This window comes from Gymnogyps californianus, chromosome 11, assembly GCF_018139145.2.
Source record: "Gymnogyps californianus isolate 813 chromosome 11, ASM1813914v2, whole genome shotgun sequence".
Lineage (NCBI taxonomy): Eukaryota > Metazoa > Chordata > Aves > Accipitriformes > Cathartidae > Gymnogyps > Gymnogyps californianus.
In genome coordinates, this window is record NC_059481.1 from 12,951,208 (window position 1) to 12,976,474 (window position 25,267).

Consider the following 25,267-nt stretch of genomic DNA (forward strand, 5'->3'; position numbering starts at 1 on the left):
CTGATTACTTGCAGTTTCACAATAGAGCAACTGAGTTTGTAAAACATCATCTGTGTTTGTGCCAAGAAGCCATGACTTTCTTTTGGTGTTTTCCCAATTATGGAGCAACACATGCATGTTTTTTCTCTTCTAGGAATGCTTTTGCAATACTCCCTGTCAGTAGAGGGTTTCCATGTAACTATGGTCAAATCGTATACATGTTGTCATCTTTGGAAACTATTTTGGGGGAAGGTAGAAGGGGAGTTCCCTAAAGAAAAAATGTTCACTTTTCTGCATTAGTTCCAGAATATTTCTGTGAAGAATCTCTTCTGTTTTGTAGACTGTATACCATTGTATTTATCAGCTTCTTTGCAGTGCTTTCCCCACCAGCCCAAAGTATAAACAGTGCTTGAAACTGTGCATTAGCAACAGTTAAAATGTCTGGCAGGCAGCATTTTAATTTTTATTCAATAGAAAGAACGTACTTGATTTATTAAATATGTAAAATCAATCTTAGCATTCCCTATACACTTACAACATTGTCTGGTTTTTATTATTTATTTGCAACTTTATAGGAATTGGCCAAGGTGTGCCTGTGGTGGCACTTGTATTCGAAGGTGGCCCCAACGTCATACTCACAGTTTTAGACTTCCTTCAAGAAAGTCCTCCTGTGCCGGTGGTAGTATGTGAAGGAACTGGTAGAGCTGCAGACATATTGGCGTATGTTCACAAGCAAACAGAGGAGGGAGGGTAAGTCCTAGCACTGCTAGCCAAACTGTCAGTCATACATAGATGGGTTTTGAGACCATTCATTAATGAATTTGTACAAGAGCTTTTTCTGTGGAAAGACAAAAGCTGAAAGTGGAGAGTATAATCTTGCCTGTGATGCAGCTTTCCAGGTTGGCTGCAATAATAGCTCTGGCTAAAGACCAAGACTTCTTTACTAGTTCTAGGTTCCTCCCACATACCTTGTACCAGTTGCACCAAATTCTGTAGCATATGCTTGCTTTAGCAATACTTACAAAAAGGATAGGCAAAGCGTGCACACCTATATCCTAAATTAGGGCAAACGTCTTGTGTGTAACTTCAGTTATGTGCAGTAATTTTGTTACACCATTGTAACCAGAGGACCCAACTCTCAGTTTAAATGCTCTGTCTGCTTCAACTTCAAATTTTAACTAAGCCACGGTAACTTAAGTGATAAATGTGACTGTTCTTAAGTGCGCACAACAGAGTTTTGCTCAACAGAAGTCAGAGCTGATCAGACCTTCCAGAGATGTGAGAATAACATAGAGAATAGTATGTTACCAAACTGCTTGAAAATATCACTTGACTACATTAAATGGAAATATTTTTTGCAGTTAGCTGTTGCATAGTAGTAACTTTTCAGAAAAGGGATCTGTCGTGGTTTAACCCCAGCCAGCAACTAAGCACCACGCAGCCGCTCGCTCACTCCCCCCTGGTGGGATGAGAAGAGAATCAGGAAGGTAAAAGTGAGAAAACTCGTGGGTTGAGATAAAGACAGTTTAATAGGTAAAGCAAAAGCCGCATGTGCAAGCAAGCAAAGCAAAACAGGGAATTCATTCACCACTTCCCATCGGCAGGCAGGTGGTCAGCCATCTCCAGGAAAGCAGGGCTCCATCACGCGTAACAGTGACTTGGGAAGACAAACACCAAACTCCGAACATCCCCCCTTCCTTCTTCTTCCCCCAGCTTTATATGCGGAGCATGACGTCCTATGGTATGGAACATCCCTTTGGTCAGTTGGGGTCAGCTGTCCCGGCTGTGTCCCCTCCCAACTTCTTGTGCACCCCCAGCCTCCTCGCTGGTGGGGTGGGGTGAGAAGCAGAAAAGGCCTTGACGCTGTGTAAGCACTGCTCAGCAATAATGAAAACATCCCTGTGTTATCAACACTGTTTCCAGCACAAATCCAAAACATAGCCCCATACTAGCTACTGTGAAGAAAATGAACTCTATCCCAGCCAGAACCAGCACAGGATCAGAAAGAGTTTCTATATTGTTTCTTCTGAGTAGTCTTAAAACTGAACTTTTTACACACTTTTGTTTAGTGTAGAAAACACTTGTCTGTTTTAAGTGTAGTTTCAAATAATAAAAGGGAATGTGCTTGTGCTCGGCAATACTTAGTGATTTCTAGTTAGTTGTCAGACTTGCATAAATCCTTAAATGTACTGGGTCCTTGTTGCAGGGACTGCCTCAGAACCAGGAGGCAGGGATCTAATGTAGCAGTAAACCAAACAGCTTTGTCCATAGTAAGATCAGAAGGAGGTCTTATTCAGAGGAGTGAGTACTTAGTATTTTGTGTCAAAATCTTTTAGTTGAGAGTATCTTAGAACTGGGTATGGGAAGGAAAGGGAGAGAACCTGAGTTACTTTTATGAGGCAGTGGTAGAAAGTCGTAGATTAAGCAACCTATACTTCTTTCTAAAGGTTACCCAAGATTTTGCCACTGAAACAATAATAAGCTTATAGATAGCAGGACTTTGAATGGACATGTTGAAACTAATTAAACGCATTGTTGTTCTTACTGTTCATGTATAACAATGTGTTTTCCTGTTTGTTTGTTTGTTTGTTTGTTTGTTTCAATCTCAGGAATGTTCCTGAGGGTGCTGAGCCTGAAATCATTTCAACCATCAAAAAGACATTTAACTTCGGTCAAAGTGAAGCAGTTCATTTGTTTCAGACACTGCTGGAATGCATGAAAAAAAAAGAACTTGTAAGTAGATATTACCATAAAAATTTTTTATGCAAGGTGCATGCATTTGTGGATATAATATTAAATTGTATCTCAATGTTGTGTATGATCAAGAGTAATTCAGAAATCTTTTCTGGACATAGTGGATCTTCTAGTTATAGAAGATAGTCAAATACAGTTTTTCTGTATGCTTTATCTCATGGCCAAGAGAGACTTAATTCTTGTGGTTATTTCTGGTAGTCTGAGTTTGTTGTTGTTTCCAAGCCTATTTGTTTTCAGATAACAGGATTCTGGTTGGTTTATAGTACGTAAGTATTTTGTATTTGGGTTGCTGTCCTTTTTTCTTGTTTTGATTTTTTTAAAACCTTGGGCCTTTTTTTTGCTTTTTTTGATCTTTTAATTATGACCGTACTAACAAAGGTCTGCTATCACTGCATGCTTAAAGCAAAAGCACTTTAGAGCTTTATATGTTGCCTGAGTTCAGGTACTGGTGTCTCAATTGGACATCATATTGTGCTGTTCTGAGGCTTAAAATTGTCATATTTGGTTAAACATGTTTGCTGGCAGGTTAATCTCATAATCTAGAATGAACTGGAGGGGTAAACAGAATACTGTGTGGTGTTTATAGACAATAGAGAATTGTAATCATAGTGGGAAAAGAAGTTCAAATTGATGGAAGAGTGTAAAGGGTTGCTACTATGCTCTTTCTCATAAAGGATTGTCTTGTGTGTCACCCAGTTAGGAAAACAAAACGAGTACACACTAAAGGTAAGTTTAAATCAAGCATAGGCTTAAATTGCATTGAAGATAAGGTGACTTTTTAATGTATTTCACTTCCTGACATAAAGACTGGAGTTAATCACCTTTGCCTGAAAATACTTTAAAATATGTTTTCCCTATTTTACCCTTTTGGACAGATCACAGTTTTTCATATTGGGTCAGACGAACATCAGGACATCGATGTTGCAATACTTACAGCATTGTTAAAAGGTGAGACACTTAATTTTAAGAGCATTTGGAATCCCCAGCTATTGTTGTTTAGTGTTTATGTGATGGATTATTTATAAAATACTATGATCTGTAGGAATCTTTAGTTTTTAAGCAAACAATTATCTACTATGTTTTCTCATTGTATAATACAATAATGTGCCATAAATGATGAAATATACTGTATAACTTTGTGGTGGATTGCTTGATTTGGCCTTTTTAGGAAGCAAGAATGTTTATTATCTTATATTTTAATTAATTTTAAATTTTTTTCATTGTTTTTGCTTCTTAAGGCACGAATGCATCTGCATTTGACCAGCTTGTTCTTACACTTGCGTGGGATAGAGTTGACATAGCCAAAAATCATGTTTTTGTTTATGGGCAACAATGGCTGGTATGTAATGGTCTGGATTAAGCAGAATGATATTTTCTAAAAGAGAGAAACTCAACTTACTGTAAAGAATGAATCTTTTGACTTTTGTAGAGAGACTGTAGAACACTGACACGTTTATTTTGAGGATAGTAATTCTTGCATACTGCATAGTCTTACAGCTGTTTTGTTATTGTGTAGTTGAAAATGGTCCAAAAATTTTAGAAATGTGCTAAGTGTTCTGAATAACTAGGGGAGAAAAGACATTGCAAAAGGTGGAAGCTGAATTCATGCTAGTCAGATGCTCTTTCTTCCTTACAGTTGCATGGTCATAGGAAGTTCTTAAGAAGCATCTAGTAAAATGCACTGTTGGCAGCACTGCAGTGTCTTTTGAGGGGAAGGACAAAATGTTTCTTGTAGTCTGCAAATCAGTTTGAAAACTACATTGTGGATCTTGCCTTTTTCCCATATTACTGTAAAAATAAAACACAATCTTATGTGAGCTGTAAGGCTTGTTGGTAACAATGACAGTTCTGAGCATTTGTCTTTGAAGCAAATTGTGCTTTAAACGTTTTATGTCTTTGTGTTTTATCCAATATCAATCTATGAGAACAGCTTAACTATGTTAAACCAAAAGTCTACTTAGTCCCATGTACTGTGTCAGTAGGAGACACCTGTGAAAGAGTATAAGGCTTGCTGATTAAGTCTTCAGAATATTCTCCCATCCTGTAATTGTGTGAAGTTCAGGGGATCTTTCTGAACCAAGGGTGACATCTTTGTGTTCGTAGACACATAAGGTTTCCCCAGCCCTGTAAACCAATGAGGTTGATAAGTAATCTAAGTACACTTCTGTGATGCCCCGATTTACTGGTTCTCTCCAGGCTCTACCTTGTAACTTATTTGTTGTAGGTTGGCTCTCTGGAACAGGCTATGTTAGATGCCCTTGTGATGGATAGAGTTGCATTTGTGAAACTTCTGATTGAAAATGGAGTAAGCATGCACAAATTTCTTACAATTCCCAGGCTGGAAGAACTTTATAACACAGTAAGTGAATGATTGCTTTTTAAGCTACTTTTAGAACAGCTTTTTAGTTGCTCACCATGTTGTATACTGGGTCATGTGCCCTAGTCTGAAGGCCACGAGGTGTTGATAGGGAAGGTTCCCTCGCATGAGGTTAGAGTGGAGAAGTGCATGCTGTCTGGCTACTTTGTAGTGCCACAGCTGCTTTCTCGCTCTCCAGAAATGATACCAGAAATAGTTTCAGCAGGATGTTCATCTGGGTCTGATGTTGGGGATAGATACTAAAGGGAAAATTGCAGCCTTGTTGTGGAACGTATGAAATGTGTAAACCACAGTGGGGAAGAGAACAACAGAAAGTCAGATGGGTGAAACTTGTGCACAAAATATGAGATCTATAGATAGTGTTGTCAGGGCTTCATAAGATTAATTCTGTCAATAGCAGTTAATATTATCATAATAGTTGTAAAAATAGTTTATTTTGTGAACCTGCATAGTTACAAATATTACTTACAAAAATTTTGTTTCTGTAGGTGTTGATTTAAGAATTTTAAGGTAGTTTTGCATAACACTATCTAACAGCACAAAACAAAAAACTTTCCACCAAAAAGTAGCTAATGTGATTAGTACACGAATATGACTTAGGCGTATGTTAACATTCTCATTATCTGCTGTTGACAAAAAAAAAAAGAAAGAAGAAAAAAGAAGGAATTCTTTAGATAATAAAGCTCTGTAAAGGAGCCCACATGATCAGGTTTTGTTATTTGTTGGTTTTTTTTTATTAACCTTTTGTGGCGTTGCTTTTACACGCTTCATGTGCTTTTGATTGAGTTCTGTATAGGAGCTAGGGTAGCTATGTCTAAAAGTGTAACAGTTCATGCACTCACAGGAAATCAGAGAAGGAAGAAAAATGCACTTTGGTAAAAGAGGGAATGTTCAGACTAAAAATTTAAAAAGGGAGCTGTTACTATGGATCCTGCAATACTGTAAACATGAATATCAGTCTGTGTGTGTTTCTGTAAATTAAAATGTTTGTTAAAACTTGTCTCTATAATACTATATTTTAATAATATAAAAAACGCATAATGCTGCTGTTTGCATTCTGGGTTTTTGGTGGTTGTTTTTTTTTTTTTCTTTTTGGACAAACTATGGGTGTATTAATTATGTCCCAAATTAAAACAGAAGTAAAATACAACAAAAAAGGAAATAGTCTATAGCTAATATGGTAGTTTGAAATATTTGCATTTATTTGATGGCTACTGTTTGTTTAAAAACTAGGGGGTTTGGGGTTTTTTTTTGAACCAACATGCAAAAATATTTGGCTTCTACTGTAATCTTCCAATGTTGTCATTGCACTCTAATTTCTCATTCCAAATTTTTCCCCTCTCTTTTTTTATAAAGAAACAAGGCCCAACTAACCCAACACTCTTTCATCTTGTTCGAGATGTCAAACAGGTATGCTGTAAATGTAAAAATCTGTCAAACTAGCAATGTTAGTTTTTTAATGATTTCTTATGTTTGACTGTCAATTTAATCTTAGGTTTATTAATTAGGTTTTATTGTAAATAATAAACTACCTCTGCAGACATTCTGTTGTTTTCCAATACTTGCTGTTGTATGCTTAGTGCCCTGCTGCCAGAAAGACGTTAAACCCAATGAGTGTTTGTACTTGTGCTTGTTTTACTTCTTGGGGGGATTGAAAGCTGATACTCCCAGCTAGGAGTAATTTTCGCTGTTAATAAACAAAAAAACAGTGCCCCCCGCCCCCAACAGAATGAACATCTACCCTGCTAGGGGAGATCATACAGAAAAGAAGCTGTAACCTTTTTGAAACTGATAAATATTGAGCCATGGAGATGTGTTGGTTTTGTGGGTTTTTTTAATCATGAAAGTTTTAATTTTTTTATTTAGAGCTGTGATGTAACATGTAGAAACACTCTAAGCAAGTTTAAGATTATAATTTGAAAAGTTAAAAATACTTTTTGTATTCCTAGGGAAATCTTCCTCCGGGATATAAAATCAACCTGATTGATGTGGGGCTGGTCATTGAATATCTGATGGGAGGAACCTATAGATGCACCTATACAAGAAAACGCTTTAGAGCTATATACAATAGTCTCAGCGGGAACAATCGGGTATGTGGCAGTTGGATAACAGGACATGCTGATTCATATGTTCTCAATTGAAAAAACCTATGTATTTTGGAGAAAAATTGCATCCATGTTGTTTTGTTCTTCTTGTCAATGGACTGGTTCTTTTAAAGGCAATAGTAAGGCCTATGAGGGCAGCTGGTAGCTGTTTTGGGATTGAGGACAAACAAAAGGTTTTGTTCTGCTCCTTATTCTAGCACATCTAAATTCCTTCTCTGTTATTCCCTCTTTTCCTACTCATAGGGAAAGAATGGGCACTAAACATGCAGATTCACAAGGGCTTGGGATGCAGATATCTTAGCTTCTTGTAAAACAACAAATGTAACTGCCTACTTTGTGACTTCTTAAAAAAAACAAAACAAGCAAAAAACTTGTTAAATATCCAGTGGAAATTCTGGTGGTTGCTGTTATGTAAGTTCATCACTGTTTCAGTAGCAAAGTAACTGTTTAATTGCTCAACTAAGTATCTAGCTATAAACAGATGATTTTATAATGCCTAGTAGGTTAAGAGTAAAGAAACCAAACCAAACCCCTTCCCCTTATTCTTGTTACAGCGATCTGGGCGAAATCCTTCAAATACTACTCCTCAGATGTGTAAAAGCCATGAGTCTTTTGGTAACAGGGCAGACAAGAAAGAAAAAATGCGCCATAATCACTTCATCAAAACAGCGCAGCCATACAAACCAAAGGTGCGGATGTGTGAGGGGAACACGGTGGGATTTATTTTAAGTAGTTAAGAGTGGAGAATCGGGTTGAAATCCAAGTGCCACTGAAGTGTGAGTAGCAGCAGTTTTACTGACTTTGGTAAAGCTGGAATTTCAGCCTTGCTTTTGTACTTGTTTATAAACTGTCTAGCATGCTTACAGGACTCTGTAAAGAGTGTTTATCTTTCTGTATAGTAGTCTTCTGGATAAGCTTTGATATGTTAGGGAGCAAAAAGCTTATCTTTGGCACAGTTCTTGCAAGGGGGGGGGGCGGGACTCACATGGCTTTGTAGATGGAGCAAGATTTGGCCATGTGTTACTATAAGCAGTCTCCATGAGTTTCCTCATTTGTATGTAGGTATATTAGTTACTGCTTTTCTTTTGATCTTTAAATCAAAGTAATTCAGTCTCCCAGTTATTAAAATGAATTGGACTCAGCTGAAGTTTTTGAACAAAAGTTCCAGCTGCTTTTCAAGTCTTCAGAAATTCTTTTTTCTTTTTATAATTATATATAATTTGATATTGGATGACTCAGCATTTTATTTCAAGTTCTGTAATGACCAAGTTTAGAGATTTAAAATGTAACTTTCTGATTTTATTTTAAAGATTGACAGTGGTGCAGAAGAAGGAAAAAAGAAAAGAACCAAAGATGAAATAGTAGACATAGATGATCCTGAAACGAGACGTTTTGCTTATCCTCTCAATGAGCTGTTACTTTGGGCGGTGTTAATGAAGAGGCAGAAGATGGCCCTCTTCTTCTGGCAGCATGGGGAGGAGTCCATGGCGAAAGCCTTAGTTGCTTGCAAAGTGTATCGTTCAATGGCATATGAAGCAAAACAAAGTGACCTTGTTGATGATACTTCAGAAGAACTGAAACAGTATTCCAAGTAAATTACATCTATATCATTAAAGATCTTTTCTTGAAATTTACAATAAAAGTAGTGATCTATATATGAACAAACCCCAAACTGTTCTATTAGCACACTTGAAGACAATTCCTTTTTGCAAAAAGGATTAAGTGGCACTCTAGTAGAAGTTTTATATTAGATATTGCTCTCTCTTGAGAGCCGTTACAAGTCATGATTTATAGTTAAATTAAAATGACACTGAATGTGCCATTTACTTACTTCCATGTAATTTCCTTGCATGTTTTAACAGCTCTTTGTAGCCTGCATATGTTTTTAATAGAAGTCACAGATTCACATGTTGTAGTTACAAATTACTGTACAGTATATCTGTACAGAAGGGACAGGTAATAGTCCCTTGAAGTTGTGCTACTGGGAATTTGATCATACAAGAAAATTCGACCTAAACTCAAGGTCATTTCTATAGATACTGAATTTTGTTTTATTGGTTTTTCTTCATTCTAGCGAGTTTGGTCAACTGGCAGTTGAACTATTAGAACAGTCCTTCCGACAAGATGAAACTATGGCAATGAAGTTACTAACCTATGAGCTTAAAAATTGGAGCAACTCAACTTGTCTGAAGCTAGCAGTGTCATCGAGACTTCGTCCATTTGTAGCACATACTTGTACGCAGATGTTGTTATCAGATATGTGGATGGGAAGGCTGAACATGAGGAAGAATTCATGGTACAAAGTAAGCGTTGTTGCAGTTTATTGGTGTAAAAAGGATCAATGGAATTTATGTTTAAAAGGAAGGAAAGCATGTGTTTAGATGCTATTAGTATAAAGCTTTCACAACTGTAGCTTATGTTAATAAATCCTGTAAAAGTCTCCTATAACATAATCAAAACTGAAAGTATTTATTGTAAAATCTTCTTTTGACACTCTTATCTTTTCAAATAAGGTACAGAAATATAGAAGGCAAAAACCAGGCAAGTAGCCTTTAATCAGAGGCTTAAAGAGATCATGTGAATACTAATCCACTACTAAAAACATAGTGGTAAAAAACCTTAACAGACAGAAAACCCACTGTAAGAATATAGATTCCTGCATTTTGGCTTTTTACAGGCAGCACGTAAGACTTGATGTAGAAAAGCTTTATATATATCCTGTTTTGGAGGAAGAAACTGAGCAAAAGCAGGGCACAGAATGAAACAAGGGTAGGCAAATCGGGGATAGGTTTTCCAATGGTGCCCTTTGTGATATAGGTCAATTGAACCAAAATGGGAGTTGCATATTTCTTTGAGATGGTGTACCAAAACCTAATTGTTGCTAGGAATATAATGAAATAAAACTTTCCTACAAAATATCTACAAGCATTGTTTAACTTGTGACCTACTAAAATCCTCTTTGATAACTGATTAACCATTTTCTTGCTTGCTTTGTAACAGGCTAATGACAATAAATAGCTTTCACTTATTCTCTTCATCCATACCTTAGCTCATTTTTCTACCATAAGTTGAAAAAAAAACCCAAAACAAACGAAACAACCCCACCCCCACACCCCCCAAACAAAACCACAACCTCCACTCATATATACTTTTTAAATACACCTTGAACAGTACACAGTTCCAGAGTTTCTGTGAGTGGATTAAAGAACAGAGTATAAACAGAACATCTCTGCATCTTGAGGCTTGGAGTACATTCTTTCTAGTGGCTTTTAGTTTTGGAATTTATTGATTCTTCCCCTTTCCTATATCTTCAAGTCAAGGAACACTCTGTATATGTGATCTTAGCCTCTTAAGTGTGTATATAAGTAATAACAACTAATTATTTTCTACTTTTTTTTTCCTCAATAACAAGCAAGTGAAATTTGGATAATGTATTTTCAGAGGATATTCTGTGTGTTGGTGTATTCTGATACTTTAATGTAGCTGTGAACTATTTGCACTTAGTCTTCATCTTTTCCAGGTGATACTGAGTATTTTACTCCCTCCTGCTATACTGCTGTTGGAATATAAGACCAAGGCTGAAATGTCACATATTCCTCAATCTCAAGATGCACATCAAATGGCGATGGATGACAGTGAAAACAACTTCCAGAATGCAGCAGATGAAATACCTATGGTAATGTGGGACAGGAGGAGATATTAAAAACAATGTTTCTAACTTAAACTAAATAATTACATTTTAAAATCAAAGCAAGAGTTAAAATGAGTGTCCAAAACCATGTATTTCTGTATGTGAAGTTAATAGTCCTTTCATTTTAGGAGGTGTTTAAAGAAGTAAGGATCTTGGACAGTACTCTAGAAAAGCATGATATGGAGACTCCAGCAAAACCTAAAAGACTTCCAATTACACAGAAATTTTATGCATTTTATCATGCACCAATTGTGAAGTTTTGGTTTAATACGGTGAGTTTTCTTCTGTGTAATGTGTATTTTATTTGGAAATCTAATATGGATTTTTGGGTTCTTTTCCCATCATGTAGCTCTGTGACCTGAATCAAAGTTTAAATACTTTTTAAAAAACAAAAAAAAACCTCCCTTACCTTGCTAAGCTGGAAATGAGAAGTACTTGATTTTGAAAAACTGCATATGCACATGCAGTGCTCCATGGTTTGGGGTTTTTTTAAGTTCATGATGTTGGCTTTGAGAAATACTTTTTGTTTGTTTGTTTGTTTGTTTTTAAGCTAAGAGAGTAATTAGCATGAACATTTTTATTCTGGCCTGAGTAATTTCATCAGTTGCTAGCAGGAATTCTATAATCATTTATTAGGCTAAAGTGTTCATGCACAGCTTTGTTTAAATTACTGTAATAGAAACTCTAAAATTTGTGTTAAAGGAAAAATACCTGTAATAAGAACAAAGCTTTGCTAACAATAAATAGCTTATTACAGCTATTTTTCTCTTCTAAGAAGAAAATGTTTGTATCCCCTTATAAATAATAACTTGTCTGCTTAAAGGGGTAAATATAGTACTGTAATCCTACTTGAAGCTTTTATTGTATACCACATCAAAAGATTCCATGCACATCTATAAAGAACCCTTCAGTAATTATATGTATAATTTTCATTGCTTTTTTTAGTTGGCATACTTAGGATTCCTCATGCTCTACACATTTGTGGTTCTTGTAAAAATGGAAGAATTACCGTCCGTTCAAGAGTGGATTGTTATTGCTTACATTTTCACATCAGCAATTGAGAAAATTCGTGAGGTATGCCTGTAACAATCTGAGATTTTAGTTTTCTTTGTCAATTAAAACAGTATGCTTTAAACTGTGTTTATAAACAAGAGAACCAAAGAAACTTCAAGCATCAGAGTACATGATGTAATACCTTTATCTTAAACTTTGGTGTAGGCTGCTGTTTTCAATATCAGTGTTTCTTGGCCTACTGCTTGGACTTAGCTTGCTTTTCTTCTGTTTCCAATAGGGAAGAGATGGAGGTCTATTAAAAGGAGGTGGGTTTTTTCCTCCTAAATTTCAAGGAACTGGCAATGACATCCTGGTCTGATTTTTTTTTTTTTTTTTTTTTTTTTTTAATTTATGGTTTTTTAAATTTTTTTTCTGGTTAAAATCCCCCCCCAAGAGTTGTGTGTTTTTTGTTTTTTTTTTTTTTTTATCTATAACGCACTGTCTACAAGTTGTAATGAAATAAACAACCTTACTTTTCTGAGGGGTGAAATGTGTATTTGTTTATTAGTGTCAGTCAAACTCTACCACTATGTTGTGACTGAGATGACAAAACAAAAAAAACTTTATCGAGACAAGATAGCTATCACAACTACAACATTGCTTGTCAGCAAGAGACTTTTGAGAAGTTCTATAAGAATTTTTAAATGAGAGAGAAAGTTAGTTCATTAACCTGGTGCCTCAGGGCCAACTGAATGGACAGAAAGTAGGGCTCATTTTTGTGACAGTAACTGCCTTAAAAGAAAAAAACACCAAAAAATGCCAAAACCAAAATTCCTTCATAAATTGTTCAGACTGAAGGAAACATACATCCTCCTTGTCCTTGTTGTGAAGCTGACACAGTTAAACACTGGTTTTGATTCCTCAGTGGAAAACAGTTATCCATTTGAATAGATATTTTATTTTTGCAAGTATAAAAATGTTAGTGATTCATATATTCAGTGTTGGTCCATGCGCAATAAATGTGAGCAGACCTGACTTATTTTTATTACAGATTTTTATGTCAGAGGCTGGGAAGATTAATCAGAAGATTAAAGTGTGGTTCAGTGATTACTTCAATATCAGTGACACAGTTGCCATTGTCACTTTCTTCATCGGGTTTGCATTAAGATTTGGAGCAAAGGGGAATTTTGGTGAAAACACTTACAGAGAAAATTATGTCTTTGTTGCTGGAAGAATAACATACTGTCTCAATATAATTTTTTGGTATGTGCGATTACTGGATTTTCTAGCTGTAAATCAACAGGCTGGCCCTTACGTTATGATGATTGGGAAAATGGTAAGTGCTACTTTTGTTACTGGGTTTTTTCCCCAACTGAAATATGTTTTTCTTGTTGCATCCATTTACAACTCTTCTCAAAGTTTTACTTAGAAAAAGGTTGCTTATCCTGGTGTAATATGTCAACAACTAGATGTGCAGAATTAGCTAGCTGGAATATAATTTAATGTGTTTCAAAACAAGCACTGATTAGAAGGCTTCCTTTATTATGGAGCTTTCTCTGTCACATCTGTAAAAAGCTGGCAAATCTTTCTTCTCTGGTCTGTTTTGTTCTTAGATGTCAGAGACGTGAATTAATATGATGATGCCTTTTTCTTGATTCATCTAGCATTGCTTCCCTTTTGGGTCTGAGATTTATTTATAGTCTCTGTTTTTATTGCCTTTGCACTCTCTAGTGAAAGACTTTAACTTGTTTTGTGTCCTAAAGCACCTTTGTATTTTGTGCTGTGGAAAACTGGGAATAGATTGTGGTCCTGTTCTTGTCTTCTGTCACACAAAAAAAATTCAAATTGTTTAAATTAAAAAATAAATAACTTAGTTTTACTGTCAGTGAGCTGTTCTAAATGTTAAAAAAGATGTTAAGGCTTGAGAACTGTATATATGAAGGTGGAAGGGGTGTTTATTTTTCTTCCCCCTGTAAAATGGTTCCTACAAAGTTGAACCCTGTCATTCCTTAAAAATGAGGCCATCAAGTTGCTCATTTCTCACTTTGATTTCTTGCAAGAGGCATAGGTTCTGTGTTTCAGCCCTTGGAAAACTACCTCTGCGTTTTGTGCAGCTATTGAGTGCATTTAGGAAGGCATGTTTCTCTTTATCAGCTGCTACTCATCCACGTAATAGGTATTTGAGTTACGAAGGAAATACTCTCAGTTGCCTTTGGCCAAGGATACTAAATAGTTGTAAGAAAGGACAGGAAAACCCAAAATTTTTTACAGGGTTTGTTATTTAACAAAATTTTCTGACTGAAATGTAAGTGTCCTAGACTCTTTTCCTTATATAATACATAGAATTCATCAAGCTTACACTGTCACTGTAAAAGTGTTTAAAAGTTGTGAAATCATAATTATGACCTTGTGGGTTAACTGACTTTTTTGTGTTAATAGGTGGCCAACATGTTTTACATTGTGGTGATTATGGCACTTGTACTACTTAGTTTTGGTGTTCCCAGGAAAGCAATATTGTATCCTGATGAGGCACCATCTTGGACTCTTGCTAGAGATATCGTGTTTCATCCATACTGGATGATTTTTGGTGAAGTGTATGCCTATGAAATTGATGGTAAGACACTGCAATTTTAAAGCAAGTAAGGAGAAAACTTACTCTGATAAGATCTTCTCAAGGTCTTATGAAATTCTAATGTTATGAAATGAAATGCCCAGTGTAGCTGACATTGATTCCATTCATTGGATTATCTCCTCTTTGTGGGTTGCAGCTGTATAACTTCTTGACTTGACTTTTTCATTACCCTTTATAAAGCTTGAATGACTTAGAATGAAACCTCTACTTAATCACAGTTTCTCACAAGGCTATTCCTAGCGAGATTTTGGAATTTTTGCCCACAACTGTCATGCCAAAATTTTGGCTGTGGTGGTGTATTATGCTTTTTTTAAATCCAATAATATGATTATACCATAGTATTAACCAGAAACTTTGTCTCCTGTGTTTTTCTACCATATTCCTAAATGCATGGAGACATTTTGAATTGCAGAACCAGTGCATGACAGTTGGTTGTTGCAATCTTTATAAGTGATCTTCTCCCCCCGCCCCATATACCTGCTGGGAGTTCTAAAAGTTGTACATATTTCCTCTGTATCTCTTTTCCCAACACAGTATGTGCAAATAATTCTGATGAAAAAGTTGCTCATCTCTGTGGCCCAGGAACATGGTTGACCCCGTTTCTTCAAGCTGTCTACCTCTTTGTACAGTACATAATTATGGTTAATCTCCTTATTGCATTTTTCAAGTAAGTATATGGATAATTGTTAATTTTTGCTAATCCTTTCATAAGTTTCTGTTTCACTGCAGTAAGATGACAAGATAAGAAGAACTGATGCCAGTTCAAAGCAATCCCATTTGCTGGAAGTATTTTCAGGTTCTAAGGCTTGTCTTCATCTCCTCCTCACTGCAAGCCCGTGACTAAGTAGGGAAGTGTGTGATGTGACTGGTATGTGTCACATCTATGAGGCCAGGGGAATCAGAAGTTTAAGAGAATTCAGAAGCTTTTTGTAACTTCTCTTTGTCAGAAAACAAACAAAATTGTTTCTTCATCTGCATATTTACTGTTGCTCCTAAATTCATTTAACGTTCTCTAGTTGGTTGAGTTGAATTGTAGTAGAGTAAATTGTCTTTTACAGTTCTCTGCAAGTGTTTGATTTGTGGGAATCAGCAGCTCAGTAACTCTGAAGAATGGCAGGCTGCAGGATTAACGTGGTCTGATATAAAAATCTGGGTTTAGTTAGAAATAATTATTATTTTTGTTTGGCAAACTTGAAATTTGATCTCAGTGTAACTTATTTCTGAGGAAAGGTACTGAGATGTTACCACATGAGAGAATTTTTTAACCCTCTCTTTGCTTTGGATGATGGTGTTTTCTTGAATGTGTTTCCAACTTCCACTAAAATAGTTTTGCAATAAAAAACAAGTATGTACTTTTGTCTCTTACTTAACTAGCTTCAGAATTCAAGATTGTTATTAAAGTGTTTAAAAAAAAAAAATAAAAAAAATCCAAACACCAACACACACGCACGCACGCACCCCACAAACCACCTTGATGTGTTAATACTTTTCTGTTCCCTTTCAGCAACGTGTATTTACAAGTCAAGGCAATTTCAAACATTGTGTGGAAGTATCAGCGCTATCATTTCATTATGGCCTACCATGAAAAACCTGTTCTGCCTCCACCACTTATTATTCTTAGCCACATGGCTTCCCTGTTCTGTTGTATATGTAAAAGAAGAAAGACAGACAAGACTTCAGATGGGCCAAGTATGAACAGTTATTATCCAAAAAATTGCAGTAACTTTTTTGATATGATTAAAGCAAACTGTCAGAAAAGTGCTATGTTCTTGGTTATAATGTATATTCTCAAGAAAGTCAAAGTAGGTCTTAATTTTCCATATTTTTAATATTGATTAAGACTCTAATTCTGTTCAAAGTCCCAGTGTTTTTATGAAGGGTATAATGCACAGCCCCTAGAAATCTCCAGTCAAACTGACATGACAAAACCAAACAAACAAAAAACAAAGATTAGATTTCCTGTTAGTGTTAATGTGGGAAGAATTTCTTTTCTTTCTGGGAAACTTCTGTTCTTACTGGAAACCCTTTGAAAATTTAAAAAGGGGCGGGGGGGAAGTTCCACAGACGATAAAATCCAGCTAAGGAATCTAGCTTCTGCCTCAAAGAAAAAGGGATTGGAGGGTAGGAGCATAAGAAATGGTAATACTGTGCACAGATCTTCTCAGAATTACTATTTTGATTTTTATTTTAGCAGAAATCTTTGACCTTGAACTTTTTTCTAGCAAGGAGAGAGGAAGGGTCTTAGGTGGCAATGTGGTTTTTTGTTGTTTTTGTTTTGTTTTTTATTTTTAACACCCTTTGTAAAGTTGTGGCTATCAGTTTCCAGCACCTGTACTACTTCACTACATATGCATCTTCTTAACTGTTTAATCTCTCTTTAGAACTCTTCCTGACAGAAGAAGATCAAAAGAAACTTCATGATTTTGAAGAGCTGTGTGTTGAGATGTATTTCAATGAAAAGGATGATAAATTTCATTCTGGAAGTGAGGAGAGGATTCGAGTCACATTTGAACGGTAGAATATTTACAAATAAAATTTCTGAATAGAGAAGCTTAGAACTTTTGCAGGTTTTTAAAATGTGCTTTAAGGGGGGGTAAAATGCAGCTCAAGAACATAAGTATTTATGCAAACTTTAGATGATGTCTTTCCATTGCTATGCAGAAACTAATAATGGGATTGACGCTTCCTGATCTTTAACAGCACTCAGTAAGCTGACGCAGTCGTATTATTTAGTTTCTCATGATCTTTTAATAAACTGATAAATTTGAAAAAGTGCTGTAGGCCCTCTATTGATGTGTATGTTAATTCTGTGATTCAGAAGTATGTACAAATGTTATATTACAAGACAGTCCAATAGTGTAGTGTACACCATCTTGAAACTTCAGAGGTTTTTTCCTTATTAAATGGGGAGAAAGGGTTGCAAAGATGTTTCTTTTGCATATGGAGAAAAATACCTTTCATAGCTACTTCATAATTTCATTTTTCTTAGGGTGGAACAAATGTGCATTCAGATAAAGGAAGTTGGTGATCGTGTCAACTACATAAAACGGTCATTACAGTCTTTAGATTCACAGATTGGCCACCTACAGGATCTCTCTGCTCTAACTGTGGATACTCTGAAAACACTGACTGCACAGAAAGCTTCAGAAGCTAGCAAGGTTCATAATGAAATCACACGGGAATTGAGCATTTCAAAACATTTGGCACAAAACCTCATTGAGGATGGCTCTCTAAGATCATCTGTGTGGAAAAAGCACAGCATTGGAAATGTCTTCGGTTCTTTTCCGCAAGGAGGCCTTGAAAGTAATAATGCTTTACTCTGTAACATTTCTATACGTGATGAAAAAGAAGTCCAACATAAGACAATTGGTCAGGAGTTAGCTCCAGTTCCCCGAAGAGAAGAAATAAACTTTCAAGAGGCAGGTTCCTCAGGCAGTGCCTTATTTTCAAATGCTGTTTCCCCTCCAGAACTTCGCCAACGAATACAGGCTGCAGAGATCTCAAAATCCATTAGTAAAAGTAAAAAATTAGGCAATTCATCCAACAGCATGCCACATGTAACATCCCCAACAGCTAAATTTTTTGTTAGCACTCCATCTCGGCCCAGTTGCAAAAGTCAGCTGGATTCTTCAGCAAAGCATGAAGAGACTGTTTTCTCTAAGGCTACAGAAGGAGATAATAATGTAGAATTTGGTGCATTTGTGGGTAAGTATAACAAAGTAGATTCTGAATGTCCTGAAGTCATTATTAGCTGCTCTTATCCTCTTGCTTCTGGCTCTGCTTGCCTTGCTTTCACCCAACCTTGTGTTGAAAATGGAGGATACATTAATTGTGGTTTTATTCATGATGAGAGTGACACTAATGATAACTACAGCTGCAGAGTTGACAAATGTGATCACCAGTCCTCTGTCAACTTATCGAAGAACAGCCCCCAAACGAAGTTCTCTTTGTCAACTGGCGACTTGATGTCAACAGTCAACTGTGGCGGCTCACATGGAAAATTGAATATTAAAGATGAACTTTCCAAAAGTCAGCATGTCCATGCAATGGAACTACAAAACCAAGATTTATGTTCTAACATCCTTATGGAACTACTTCATAAACTGTGGACCAAATCTAAGCCACAAGGTTTGACTTATCAAGAATTGTATAGTATTTTGGGTGTATTCCGGTTGCAGGTGACTTTATTCTACCATTTTGCTCTGCTTTTTTTTGCTTTTAACATCTCTAATTTCCCTATGTTGCTTGAATTTTTTTTTTACTTAAATTATCATTTCTTTATAATTCTGTCACATAGACAATATTTTTCTGAAAAACATTAGCCAGTTGTTGATTATGGCAGTTTTGTGCAATTAGCAGCTCTTCAACTTGGTATGGGCATTGTAGACAAACTTTTTGTGGCTCATTATAAAGCTCCTACCTTCTCATTGCATAAATCAAAAATATTGTCTATTTCTTGACGTAATTACAGAAGACTTCTTAGGCTGATGGAATCCTGGACAAATATCTTTGTGATATCTGCGTTAAGCTGAGGGATCCTCCTATACTATGTGTCTAAACGCTGTTATAACTGGGATCTTCCACTGTTGCCTAGGCTAACATATCTTTTGGCAGTTGTTTTGGAAGCTTCCAAAGTCCTTTTACTAAATACAGCATTATGCCTCCCCTCAAGTTTTGCTTGACAGTAAAAAGGTGCACGTTTTTGGTTAGTTATCTACGTATTTGAACAGTAAAACAGTGGCAGATTCATTGCAAAACACAGGTGTGGGTTTACTAACTGATTTCTGTAAAGTAGATAATGCTTTAAGTATGCTTAGTGTGTAGCAGAAGATCACAATCTGGAATTGTCAGGTTGCCTGCAGAGGTGTTGTCTTGCCCCAGTTGTTCAGGGATGTCTCAGTGTTTTCCAAAGGTTTGTTGAGGATGTAAAAATTTAAATCTTTAGACAAGAGTTTATTCTACTGCTGTGAAACTTGGAGTTCTAAGAAGTTACCTACACGCACTAGCATTTTTAGATTTCTGTATGTGTAGGAAGAGTATCTACACATTTGTACACTCACTAGCTATTTGTCTGTAATTTCCTCATAGTTTAAAAAAAGAAAACTTTTTTAAATTCAGAAAGCAAGACTAAACAGAAATAATGGACAATGATTGTATAACTCATCTAATCTTTAAATATACTTCACCACTAATAACTTTGAATACTAACTATACTTATTTTACTGGAGCCAAATTTTTAGTGTGTGGTCCTCTGACATCTCTAGCATTTAGAACATACTCTTCATTCTTACTGTCCACGTTTGATAAAACTTGTGATACACTGCAGCTTTCCATTGTGAAGCCAAGTAGATTTTCATTCATTATAAAGCCACATGCTTGGTAAAATTCTGAAAAGTATTTCTTGCAACTGGGAGGATGAAGGGTATATTGTAAAAGCTACCTCAAAAAAACTGTCTGCTTTTCCTTCATTTGTCATGCATACATAAAAATACTGTAATTCAGGCTGCCCTGTTCCTTCAGGTCAGGAGCATATGCTTGAGTAAAATTTTAAAATGTTAATTTTACTTTTTGAATTGTGGTAATCCACGCCTTAATGCGGGAAAAGCAATAGTTTCATATTAATATTTTGTTACACTGATTTTTAGTGTGTTTTGGAAAGTCTTCTCTAGTGCAAACAGGCACACAGAACTTAGATGGTTCGTAACCCTTTGCTATGGTTATGCAAAATATTGGCATGGTCAGAACATTGGAGGTTGCCTTTGATTTTGAATACTCTTTTTGAATTCACTGTGTCAAAGGTCACAGAGACAGCATGGATTTACAGCGGTTTAAAGAGGCAGCAAGCAAAATTAAAGAAAGAAGTGCTGATATTGAGGTAAGCGTTGGAAGACTGTCAAACATGTTAATGGGGATAATTTTTTTTTTTTTTGAACTGTAACTTCACAATATGTTTTGAAAAAGTTTAAGAGCAAATATAATCAAAGAACTTGCAAAATGCAGCCTGGAAGGAATGTGTATCTGTGTTATGATTTCAAAAAAAAAAAAAAAAAAAAAAAGGGCAAAAACTCATGCAACCTTAACTACACATCAAGTACTGTTGCTTCATAATATGATACTAATGAAATATTAAACAAGATCTGAGGTTATGAAAGCTGAGATGACTACAACTGTGAATTAAAATAAAATTATGTATCCCATAATTAGTGTTTAATGAAATGTTTGACACTCAGATTTCAAGATCAGCATGTAGGAAGATTTCAGTGATTTACATGATATTTTATAGAGCAAGATGATAGTGTATATGATTTTTAAAAGTGACAAAAATTGTTCATTATGCTTCCAAGAAGAAAAGGCCTTTCTGATAAACTTGGCATAAACTAAAATGATGTATAATTTCCATTTTCTTAAAGCATATTAAAAATAACTAAATGGAAAGTGATTAATCATAACAAACCTGTCCTCTAAGTGCTATAGTATACATGAAAAAGCTAGTTTTCTCACTGTAGCTGTTAAGATAAGTTAGTAAATACAAGTTACCATTTGCAGTTACCCCTCATTCAGGGGAGAATCTGACTTGAGAATTGCATTATGACCATTTGCAATATCAGTGTTCTGCTGAGTTGCTGCTTCTGGGCCTTCTGATAAGTATGATGTGTGACCAAAAAGCTTTTTGTGGGGGTGTATTTTTGGCGTGGGTTTTTTGGTAATAATATTTACAATTTGCTTTGGTTTTTTTCATAGGAGCAACAGGAAGACTTCAAAAAAGCTATATTGGAGGGCATAGAGACAACCAGACTTCAAGTAAGTAAAGAAGGTTTCCATTTATTAGACACATTATTTTCACCAGATACTGAATGTATTCTTTACAGTGAAGACAGGAACTCTGTTTTCTTGTATCGTTAATTGTAAGTAAACCCTGGTCATGATTTAAAAAAAGAAAAAAAAAAAAAAGTTGTACAGTTGAACCTTTGTACAAATAGAGCTGGATGTCTCCTTGACGTAGGTCTAAATAGTTCCAGTGTTTGGTACTATTGGGATGCAAACTCCAGTAGCATTTCCAGACAGTATGGCTGTTCTTAGATGCTTAGTAATAGAGTTGTCCCATCTTAAATGGTGGGACTGGTTTGATTCTTACCTTTCATGTAGGCACTACAGTCATTGATTGTAATGAAGATGATGTGTGCTGAACACTGAAATGCATATAGACCTCAAAATGGGTCTTCAGAAGACACTTCCAGCAGGTGCATTCTCTGTGTTGTGTTCCAGTGAAGTGTTTATGTTGAGAGATGTAAAGAAATAGTCTTTCTCATATATGTGTGTGTGTGTGTATATATATACACACACAGTTACACACACACACGTGTGTGTGTATAAATACACATTTTGGACACACGTACATACACACAGACGTGTGTGTGTGGGTGTATTCTTTAAGAGGGAAGAGTGAAAAAGGGTGGTAACGACTTCCTAACTTATAAATCTTGGAATCAAAAGCAGGGCATAGCATTCTAAGTTCTAGTTTTTTTACTCTTCAAAATCTTGAATTTTTACTTTTTATTCAGGTAACCATTGGAATTAACAGGCTGGTTGTGAGGAATGTTCCAGCCCTATGCCAGTCTACGTGTAGTTCTAGTTTGTGATGAAACTGCCTTTCTCCTTTTTTGCATAAGAAATATTTTGTTGTCAAAAGCTGACCACCTCAGTAGATATTCAGAAAGTATGTAATTAAGGAATACATCCATAAGGAAATTTCATTCATAAACTGTAGATTTTTGTGTGGCAAGACTTCTCTAGATTTTGTTCCTATTTTCAGTGGGTTCAAACTGAACTTTAGTTTCTGCCAGAGCCATGCTCTTAAGTGAGACTTGATAGCTAACAAAGGCATGTGACAGAATAGCTGAACTTGGTGCTTGTAGAGATCCAGTGTAATGTACATATCTGTAGTTGTATCCTATTGTAACGTTCTCCTTTTAAAGAACTCTTTCAGTATGGGTCATTAGTCTTAATGTGCGCCTGAAAATGTTAGAGCTGATGGTTACTGTGAAGAGCATTTTAACTGAATTATGCACTCAACTTGTACGTTTTTGTGCAGCAAGGTATTTGAGGTACATCCAGAAGTTTAAAAAAAAAAAAAAGAATCCTAGATAGTTCTAGAAAAGAAAACTGGGCAGATTGTGTGCCAAGAGAGTAGTAGTTGAAAACCATGATGATGATGACTAATGATACGTGGTTTATTGTTTTTTGTTTTGGGGTTTTTTTTTTTTTCCTTCTTTTTTTTTGGTAGGGTCTTCAAACTGACTGTGGTCTAAGACAGTCTAGTTCTTGCGGTGGGTTTACTGACCCTCTGGCAGTCCATTCAGAACAAGGTAAGTGTGTTGTCTTTTCAGGTGACCTAATTTTATCTCTAAATTGTGTTGATAATGTGTATTCTAAGAAGATACAAAGGAAACACAAAAAGTTAAAGCATCTTGAAATATTTTCATTGTTGGTGCTACTTGAATCTGCTCCTGTGTCTCATTGTGGTTCTTCTAGTCATGCCAGCTTAATTCTGTTACCTTGTATTTGTCACAGATAGCTAAAGTCATAAAAATCTAAGTGATCTAGTCAGGACTGTGCTGGAAACTTGCAAAGATCAGATAGTTGTGGATCAGGCTTTTTTTATGAGAGCCACATTAAGCTGTCTAGTTGCTCACTCTATTGGGAAATAGGTAAGTAACAATTACACATGCCGTTCTTTGTCCAGTTACAAATCTCTTTCATTTGTAGTATACAGCAAGAGTAGAAGAGCATCGAGTGAAGACCCTCAGCAAGTAGACTCTAAAGCAGCCTTACTGACGGTGTGTATCCGCCTCTTTTGTTGTTGTTAAGCAGAACTAGAAACTGAACAAATAAAGGAGAAGCAGATTGTGTAAAGAATAATACTGATTTGGGTACTCATTTGTTCAAGGAGGCAACAGAAGGAGACCTGTTGTGTCTGACGGAAGAAGTTGTGCATGTTCTCTACTACATACTGTGCATATTCTCACTATGAAAACATATGCTGTTTCCTGTTTATGGAAAAAAAATACAACTTTTTGTTTAAGAAAAGAATTATTTATATACTCCATAAAACAGTAGTGAATATATAGCCTTATCTATTCTTTTAATTGTAGTTACCGTTCCTCAGTTGTATTTGAGTCTTTCCATTCAACTGCAGTTCAGAACAAGCCTGGTGAAGTATTTCTGATAAACAGGCTGTACTGCAAGATCTTAAAACACATTACCACCCGACCTCCAATTAAATATACTATGCTTTCCACACAAAAATGAAACCTTTTTTGGTTTTCCTCTTCTTTGTTTTAAAGGATTGGTTACAAGGTAGACCTTCAAATAGCAGCCAAATGTAAGTAAGCTTTCTACTAATGGAGCAATTTCATTACTCTGTATTTTGATTTGGTTTTCTTTTTAGTTGTTGTCTTTGGCTATAGTGGTATTCAGTTGCATTTAATGAAAAAACAAGGTTTAAGGGTTTTTTCTAATAAATAACTGAATGTGTTCACTGGAATGCTTTGACAGGTTCTATTTAGATTAATGGGGTCACATGTCAGAGGGCAAAACATGCCCTTAAATGAAAATGACTGTGTTGACACTTATTAAGGAGCTAGCTTCCTGGTAAAGGTCTTTACCCAACCTTTCAAACTGTAAACCTTCTCTGAAATTGTGCAGACGTTGCTCTTGTTAACAATTATCCCCTGAGTTAACTGTTAAAGCCATTACCTTATTAATCTGATAACAGAAGGGTAAGCTGTTGTGAACAAGTTTTAATTAAAGCACCTCTGTGGGAATGAGCTCTTGTGATGCAAACTTTACATAATGTTGTGCGTGACTTGGTGGTATTTAGAGTGTAGCTCTAAAAACATGAGATTACTTAACAGCCTTCCATTACTGTTTTGTAATTAAGAAGCCTGTACTGCCCTTGAAAAATAGGATAAAAGCGGTACTGTGAGGTTAACAAGGTGACCTAGGATGATGTATCAAAACCAGTGAATACAAAGTAAGTTTTTAAGAGGCAATGACTGTTGGTTTTGTGGCATTTTGCAGGCCATCTGAAGAAGATGCATTGAATGGTAAGTTTGTTTCCGCTATAAACAAGCTGGGAGCTTTTCATATAAGCAACTGTTTGGGTCTTGTATGAGAATGTGTTTAACTACTGATAATTTGGATCTTAATGGACACATAATAGTGTGATTTTTAATTTTTTTTTTAATAAATAGCCTACCATTGAGCATTACAATGTTTTGAATTTTTTTCCTCCTGAGGTACTGAAGAGCTAAGCATAATACTTAATTTTCTGCACAGCAAATCCTTTTCAAACTCTAGTTACTTGGCAAGTGTTCTTTGCATGTGGTAATTTTAATACACAATACAGGTAGCAAACAGGTTTGTTTGTTTGTTTTAATCTCTTTCAGGCATTGCTTCTCCTTTCAAGCCTATCATGGATATCAATTACTATTACTCAGGTCAGTCCCTCTTATGAACTAATGTTCATGTTTTTAATGACGCTTATTAGATCCTTAAACTTTAACAAATGCTGTAATTTTCCTCTAGCTGTAGAAAGAAATAACTTGATGAGATTATCACAGAGCATTCCATTCACTCCTGTGCCTCCAAGAGGTAAGGATTGTACTGCTTGTTGCTGGTTCACTATGGTCTTTTGGGGAAGAAAACAAAAGTAAACCGTGTACAGACTCTTTCTA

At 35.8% G+C, this 25,267-nt stretch overlaps 1 protein-coding gene across 1 annotated transcript in view; it reads left to right on the forward strand.

The window, feature by feature from the left end:
* TRPM7 (transient receptor potential cation channel subfamily M member 7) overlaps positions 1 to 25,267 on the forward strand; it is a 60,133-nt gene that overhangs the window by 29,215 nt on the left and 5,651 nt on the right. Inside the window, exons 8-34 of the mRNA XM_050902931.1 lie at positions 555 to 729; positions 2,589 to 2,712; positions 3,609 to 3,681; positions 3,972 to 4,072; positions 4,958 to 5,092; positions 6,467 to 6,520; positions 7,060 to 7,200; positions 7,770 to 7,904; positions 8,526 to 8,806; positions 9,290 to 9,518; positions 10,736 to 10,891; positions 11,035 to 11,178; positions 11,852 to 11,980; positions 12,951 to 13,235; positions 14,339 to 14,513; positions 15,066 to 15,198; positions 16,036 to 16,220; positions 16,913 to 17,045; positions 17,521 to 18,236; positions 20,330 to 20,406; positions 21,273 to 21,332; positions 22,816 to 22,897; positions 23,298 to 23,368; positions 23,876 to 23,913; positions 24,612 to 24,637; positions 24,980 to 25,030; positions 25,119 to 25,184. Coding sequence (XP_050758888.1) covers positions 555 to 729; positions 2,589 to 2,712; positions 3,609 to 3,681; positions 3,972 to 4,072; positions 4,958 to 5,092; positions 6,467 to 6,520; positions 7,060 to 7,200; positions 7,770 to 7,904; positions 8,526 to 8,806; positions 9,290 to 9,518; positions 10,736 to 10,891; positions 11,035 to 11,178; positions 11,852 to 11,980; positions 12,951 to 13,235; positions 14,339 to 14,513; positions 15,066 to 15,198; positions 16,036 to 16,220; positions 16,913 to 17,045; positions 17,521 to 18,236; positions 20,330 to 20,406; positions 21,273 to 21,332; positions 22,816 to 22,897; positions 23,298 to 23,368; positions 23,876 to 23,913; positions 24,612 to 24,637; positions 24,980 to 25,030; positions 25,119 to 25,184 — 3,975 coding nt within the window. The remainder of the gene's footprint in view (positions 1 to 554; positions 730 to 2,588; positions 2,713 to 3,608; positions 3,682 to 3,971; positions 4,073 to 4,957; positions 5,093 to 6,466; positions 6,521 to 7,059; positions 7,201 to 7,769; positions 7,905 to 8,525; positions 8,807 to 9,289; positions 9,519 to 10,735; positions 10,892 to 11,034; positions 11,179 to 11,851; positions 11,981 to 12,950; positions 13,236 to 14,338; positions 14,514 to 15,065; positions 15,199 to 16,035; positions 16,221 to 16,912; positions 17,046 to 17,520; positions 18,237 to 20,329; positions 20,407 to 21,272; positions 21,333 to 22,815; positions 22,898 to 23,297; positions 23,369 to 23,875; positions 23,914 to 24,611; positions 24,638 to 24,979; positions 25,031 to 25,118; positions 25,185 to 25,267) is intronic.